Raw genomic sequence first — 7,291 nt, 5'->3', positions numbered from 1 at the left:
AAGGAAGGAGATCAAGAAGTTGGATGTCTAAATACAAATGGAGAACTTGAAAAGGGAGAAATCAGGTTTGAGGGAGTTATGATAATGGGTCTACAGAAAAGTAATAAGAAAGAGAAAGAAATTACATGGAAATAAGTTAAATTTTATCAAACTGAAGGATAAAGTCAATCATGAGCCATCTCCTTGGCTGGCCTAAGCATTTATTCCAGCTCAAGGGTCTATAATTATCTAACTTCCAATTAGTCCAGGCTATTGCAATGAATTGTGAGTAGCTCTGTAGGGACTGGGAGGAGGCTATTAAGCACATAATGTTTGTCTTCCTAAAACTAATCCATGAAGTAGGGAGGCAAGTACCTCTGCCTCCTATCTGTCTCTTCCTTAGCAATGGTCATATTGGTACAGCTTTTCTTTCCATATCCTTTTCTCTTAGACTCCTGGGACTCTTGTTGACAATTCAGAGAAGCCCTATATATGCAGGATATGTGAGTTAGAAATCACTGTGAAGGCAAGTATAGTTAGGTCGGGGTTGAGTTCCTTGAAATGAATCTTCAAGTATGGATTCTTCTGCATAGTTGATGGAAATGGTTTCTAAGTGTAATGTGTATCAGAAAATTCCTGGGAAGCTTATCAGCATGCAGATGACCAAATGACATCAAGGATTTAATTAATGAGGTAGGGGATGGTCCCTGGAATATGCAATTAAGAACACAGAAGATATAAGTTGTTTTAAGAATATGTTTTGAGAAGCAATGGCTTATACTGATGTCATTATTACCTTTAAGAGAGAATTCTGAGATGATACAATTGGAGTGATATCTTGAAAGTGGAGTTTCATTTCTGTGATTATAACTGAGAAAAAAGGACATCTCTTCTGGATAGACCCAACATGTGGCCCAACAGTAGTTCCAGTTCCTTCCTGTTGACTGGTTTTCCAGGCTTGGAGGCAGTTCACCACTGGATTTCCACACCCTTCTTTTTCATCTATATCTCTATCCTTTTAGGCAACAGCACCCTCCTTCTTCTTATTAAGGAGGACCACAACCTTCATGAACCTATGTACTATTTCCTGGCCATGCTGGCAGCCACAGACCTAGGGTTGACATTGACCACAATGCCTACGGTGCTGAGAGTCCTCTGTTTGGATCACAGGAAGATTGGAAAAGTAGCCTGTTTTTCTCAAGCCTACTTTATACACTCACTTGCCTTTGTAGAGTCTGGTGTTTTGCTTGCTATGGCCTACGATCGTTTTATAGCCATTTGCAACCCCCTTCGATATACTTCTATACTCACTAATAATCAAGTGCTGAAAATTGGGCTGGGAGTTCTGATGAGGGGGTTTGTATCTGTTATCCCTCCAATTTTACCCCTATACTTTTTCCCCTATTGCCATTCCCATGTCCTCTCCCATGCATTCTGCCTTCACCAGGATGTCATCAAACTGGCCTGTGCCAATACCACCTTCAATCGCCTGTATCCAGTTGTGCTTGTAGTCCTTATATTTGTGCTGGATTCTCTGATTATCCTCATCTCCTATATGTTGATACTCAAGAGGGTCCTGAGGATTGCCTCCAAAGTGGAGAGGGCCAAGACCCTTAATACCTGTGTCTCCCATATCTGCTGTGTCTTGGTTTTCTATGTCACAGTGATTGGATTGTCTCTGATTCATCGGTTTGGGAAGCAGGTCCCACATATTGTCCACCTCACTATGAGCTACATATATTTTCTTTTCCCTCCACTAATGAATCCTATCATCTATAGTGTCAAGACCAAGCAGATCCAGAGTGGCATTCTTCGCCTTTTTACTACACATAGAGTTGAAGTGTGATCTCTGACCATCATAGTCCCTCACACAGAATGTGAGAACTCTGGGTTTTGGCAGAGGAGCAAAAAAGTCTCATATCAAACACCCATGATAAGATATCTTAGTAAAATAATTGTGAAAGTAGAACTACAATTGGCCCTACATTACCTCTGTAAGCTCAGGTCTTTGGTCTAATCTAATTTGTGCAATTTTTTAAGAGAAAATTTGTGTGTACTGTTTGCCACTCAATTTCTGTGATAACAAAGGTGTGTCCTTTTAAAGGTATGTCTATAATGTATCTAAAATATATTTTGGGGGGGTTTGGACGATGGTGGATAGGAACAGAGTTGTAAGGATATAAAAATAATAGTTAGTTTGCATAGAATAAAGTTGGTCTATTTATATCTAATCCAAACTAACTCCCATGAATTGCCCCACAGATATTCACACAAATTGTGGCAACCTATATGTTTGGCCACTGATGGTCGGGAATTTTCCTGTAAAGAAGTATGAATTCTTCCTCACTGAGTGTTATAATCACTTATCAGCCCAAACGTCTATCATTGATGTCTCCCCTCTCCATCAAATGATCATGAATTTGTCTCAAGAACTATAAGCTTATATTTATTTCTCAAGACAGCACCTACTTATGAAAACTAATTTGTGATAAGAGGAACCAAGGATAAAAGAGAGGAAACAGACATCCCCATACTCCTTTGCTCTTTTCCTTCATTCTTATTCTACTACTCCAACTTTAGCTGTGATGTTGGTACCATCTCCAGAACATATACCAGTAGTTAAGTGAAAGAGATGGTATCCTCTCCCTCCTTTTACTATGAAAAGGCTTGAGGGACAGAAGGAATAGATTTCTACATTTTGACTGAAATTTTCTGATGAGTGGGAAGGGACTGAAGGGACTGCAACTCAAGTCAAAAATAGCCTCCAAGGGGCGCCTGGGTGGCTCAGTGGGTTAAGGCATCTGCCTTCAGCTCAGGTCATGATCTCAGGGTCCTGGGATCGAGCCCTGTGTTGGGCTCCCTGCTCAGCAGGGAGCCTGCTTCCCGCTCTCTCTCTGCCTGCCTCTCTGTCTGCTTGTGATCTCTGTCTGTCAAATGAATAAATAAAATCTTAAAAAAAAATAGCCTCCAAGGGTGGAGGCTGTGTTTTCATTACACCTCAATTAGGGCAAAGAAGGAAGAAAGTGAGCCAGGAGAAGGAATATATAGAAGAGGCTATTGAAGTGATTGGTGCTTTGTCCAGATCACTTTACAGAACTGTGCACCCTCTCCTTGTTCCTATGAGTGTTAGCTGCTTATCACTCACATTTACTGCTTTCTTCAGGCTATTATTCTCAAGTCAATCAGAACTGCTTCACCAAGATTATAACCCCTGCTTTCCTGGAGGCAGCCCACAGGTGAATAACAACTCTTTCCCTTCTAAAGCTAAACTCCACCTGGTACTATATCCTTGCCCATCTCCTTCCCCTGTTTACCTTGTTGTTTCTTACTCCCTGTCTCTGGACAGTGTCATTAATAAATTGCATACATCTGAATCCTTGTCTCAGGTTTTGCTTACAGGGAGCCCAGCCCAAGAAAACCTACAACTCTCATCTCTTTCCTTTTTCATCAAGAGATTTAACTGTGATACGACTGAACTTAAAAAAAGAGAGAAACTATATGTTTTATTCACTTTTTTCATCCTTATCACTTGATGATATCTAAGTAACACAGCTTGAATACTAAACTGTGTGTGTGTGTGTGTGTATGTGTGCACACAAGCAACACACATTTGATGGTAAGTTACATTCTGTTTCCCATTGTTCATTTCCCCAAAATACAGGAAATGAAAGCTAAAAAAATGCAGGCAAGCAAATCTGGTTGACCATTTGGTCAATGATTAATGAAAAGATTGCACCTGTTTAGGAAATTTATTTCTTATTTGCAAGTAATTGAGGAAACAAATTCATTTAAAAGAGGCCAAAAGGGGAAAACAGAAATGGGGAGACCAGGGAGGAGATTAAAAGAATATTTCAATTTATCTATACAAAGGAACTACAAATGACTGCAATCCACCCAGACATTTATTTTTCTTAAAAATCTATTTTATGAATCAATATAAGCATATCATTTCCTTGGGTGTATGTTACTGTCATCACAAAATTTAGTTTCCTATAGATCTCACACAGGTGAATCAGTTGTAAAATACAGGGTACTAAAAACAACCTATTTGCAACAGTATATCCCAGGAAACACTGCAAATATGTTTTGTATTCATAAGCAAGGTGGACTTCAGAGTGGTCTGTTGGACCAATGCACCAACACATCAGTGAATCTCCCTCAGTGAATCTCCATCAGGACAGCTTGGTGAAGTCTGAAATTTAGCTTACCATCACTGAATACTTAAAAAAAAGGACTTGTATGGGGTTACTATTGGAAGACTTCATGATAAATAAATTCACTAGTGCCTATTGAGATGAATAATCAGCACATAGTTATAGGAGATCTAAGGTTTATAAGAACATACATTAGGAAAAAACCTTTGCCAGTATCATTTTCTCTCTTCCAAAGAGTGTTATAAGTACATAGCATAAACTATAATTTAAAAGATAATCTACCATAAGGTTACTGAATTTGAGTTAGGAAACGAGAGGCTAATTATGCATTCTTCTGGATGAAACACAAAATCCAGTGTTAAAAATTATAAAAAAAAAAAAAAGATCAGAAAGAGAGTCCAAAATATTAGAGATACATTGAAAAGGCTGATCTAAAAAGTCAGCAGATTATTCCTTTTGCAAATATAAAATGAACTAATGGCAAATGAGAGGTATATGAATTCATTCTGTTAATCAAGAAATAATTGCTGGATTTTTTCTCAGAAGATGCAGATGTTTATAGGGTAAATGAAAGGAGAGTATTTATAGTAAGTTTTATATTAAATTAGATATTCAGAGCTATTAGATATGTTCAAAGGACCTAGGGGGTCTCTATATCCAATTATGTCAATTTTTGCTTTGTAGCCTAAATCCTCAGAAAGTATCATTGTTATGAATAAGCTTATAAACAAAATGTATTCTTATGGGAAACTTAGAAGTTTATGCCCCTATAGTTCTATGGCTTGTTACCAAGCTGACAGGTGGTAGGAATAGGTAAAGAAGCACCATCAAGTTGGGTAAGATGAGATAGAGCCTTCAAAGGAAAAATTTAAAAGATGGGATCTGCATGGACTAGAGTGGGATGCTGAAGGCTGACAGATATCTGTCATAGAAAACTTTTTCTATTTTTCATGGAAAGAAAATTTTCTATTTTTCATAGAAAAAGAAGGCTCTTGACATCAACACAAGCTTGCTCAACAAATAGCAAAAACAAAAACAAAATCCTAGGAAAAAGAATTCTCTGAATCCTTAGTGAAGGTATTTAGAATGCCTGAATGTTACCTTCATATATGTTGTAAATATGATGGGGTAGAAATAGGACTTAAACTGCATGACACAGGAATTCTGATCCATTGCTGGGGAATGGTAGGTAAGGCCAGAGGAAAGTATTTTAACTCAAAAGGTAAGATATTTTTACTGATGAGGCTGTATGAATATCTTCAAAACATATATTCTCATGAAGATTGAGCTCTGTAACCCAGAAGGAGACAGGAACTGACTGTATCACCCTTGCCAGGAAGTACTATATCAAAGAAAGGCTTTTTATTACATGAGATGGGAGGTTCTTCCAAATCCAAAAGATGATACTAATGTGATCCTATGCTTATGAGGCAGTGTTGTAGGAATATGAAAGGAATGAATAAGGTTTGGAAAACACATGCATGACAGAGCCATAATGGCCCCATAAGAAAATGATGCCCCGCTCACCTCCTCCCAGTGCTCCCAAACCTGGCTGCTTAGAGTGTCGGTTGATATGGGCTAATAGCTGCTCCTGTTCTCCAGGGATTTGTCCTATGCCTTACATGGAAAGTTATCCTGACTGGGGCATCTTGCAGCAGATGGAAATTTAGAAGTGATTATCTTACTAAAATGAAATGAGATAGCAAGCCATGAAAAGACAGAGTGGACTAAATCTAATCACATGAGCCCTTAAAAGAAAAGATTTTTCACTAATGGCAAAAAAAAAATTTGAACTAGTGGTAGAATGATAACCCAAAATTATTCAATGTTTGAGAATATCTTCACTAAGATTCTAGAGGAAGTGGTGCTTCCAGGAATGGAGTTATACACAGATAAGGAGCTCTGTGGACGAGAGGGTAAATCTTCCTACTGATGAAACATGGGGAAAGCTTGAAATCATGTTTCTTGGTCTCACTATGTTAATTCATTTTCAGTTCACAATATGGCTCTCCCAAATCAAGTCATCCTAAGTATGCATTTAGTACAGCTTTCAGGGACAGGAAATTCAGACTCAAGTCATTCTCAGAGACTGACTCCTAATCATGACTTCCCAAATTCTACTGACTTTCAGAAAGACTTATGGACTGAGGAGAGTTCAGGAGGAACTTAACTGAATCTGAAATGTCAGAAACCAGAATGTTACCTACATGGTTTATCACATTGCACCCATCCTCATTTTAAAGTCTCACAGTTGGTCGAAGCTCTAGGACAAATTTAGGAGACAAAAGCTAAGACAAGACAAGACAGTTCATCAGATCCATATCCACGCCAGAATATGAATACAGTCCTTTCAAGTCAAGAACGAATTATCAGAGGATAATTTTCCATGTCCACTACTTCTCATCATTACTTAAAGTAAAAGAAGATTTTTTTTACTTGATATTTATGGTTCCAAACACAAGAACTGTGATCTCTGGATAAGACTTACTAAGAGGAAGATATAAAGCTTACTGTTTGAAGGAATTTACCAGTAAGTGGGACTCATTTGTGAGATAATATCACTTTAAGAATGCATATATGAAAAAGTGTAATAAGTGATCTCATTTGAAACCAAAGGAAGGTAATTGTCAGAGAATTATCAAACTTCATCTAAGTTTACTGAGATTACTTGCTCCCAGATTCAGGAATGGCAAAGCCAAATGCAATTTTGATGTTATCTTCTCTATTCAGGTGGGGATCAGAAAGGACAAAGGTGATTTGACAGTATGATTTCCATCTGCTAGATAAAGCTACGATTCTCCTTCCTGTCTGTAGTGACAATGTGGAGTTACAGGGCACAGCCCTGGGAGCCCTCATCCTTCCCTAGAAGGCCAGGAGAAGATATCCCAGAAGCTTAATTATCCAGCAGCCAAAGGGACCCTGGGGAAGCATTTTTCTATACAAATAACTTCACCAATTAATCCTATTAGAGGTCATCAAAGATAACATTTGCATCAGGTTCTATATCAAGACCACAGTTACCTCTCCCCTTAGCTCCTGGTGCCCAGGTAAGACGCAGGTGACCACGAAAGAAAGGATGAGATGGAGATAATAGAGAAGAAATTGAAGATAACTGCTCTTCTTGGACTCCTCTTCCTTCACGCAGATATTGCAAGATG

At 38.4% G+C, this 7,291-nt stretch overlaps 1 protein-coding gene across 1 annotated transcript; it reads left to right on the top strand.

Moving 5' to 3' along the window:
• The first annotated feature begins 886 nt into the window (after positions 1-886).
• On the top strand, positions 887-1,825 carry LOC125079187 (olfactory receptor 51B5-like). The gene has a single exon (XM_047692649.1). It carries the CDS (start codon positions 887-889, stop codon positions 1,823-1,825), a length of 939 nt encoding a protein of 312 aa, XP_047548605.1.
• Positions 1,826-7,291: the final 5,466 nt, after the last annotated feature.

This window comes from Lutra lutra, chromosome 10, assembly GCF_902655055.1.
Source record: "Lutra lutra chromosome 10, mLutLut1.2, whole genome shotgun sequence".
Taxonomy (NCBI): domain Eukaryota; kingdom Metazoa; phylum Chordata; class Mammalia; order Carnivora; family Mustelidae; genus Lutra; species Lutra lutra.
This window is presented reverse-complemented; position numbering and strand designations above follow the sequence as displayed.

Bases quoted from the DNA above. Each gene is read 5' to 3' on its own strand.
- LOC125079187 (XM_047692649.1), top strand. From the start codon at position 887: ATGTGGCCCAACAGTAGTTCCAGTTCCTTCCTGTTGACTGGTTTTCCA.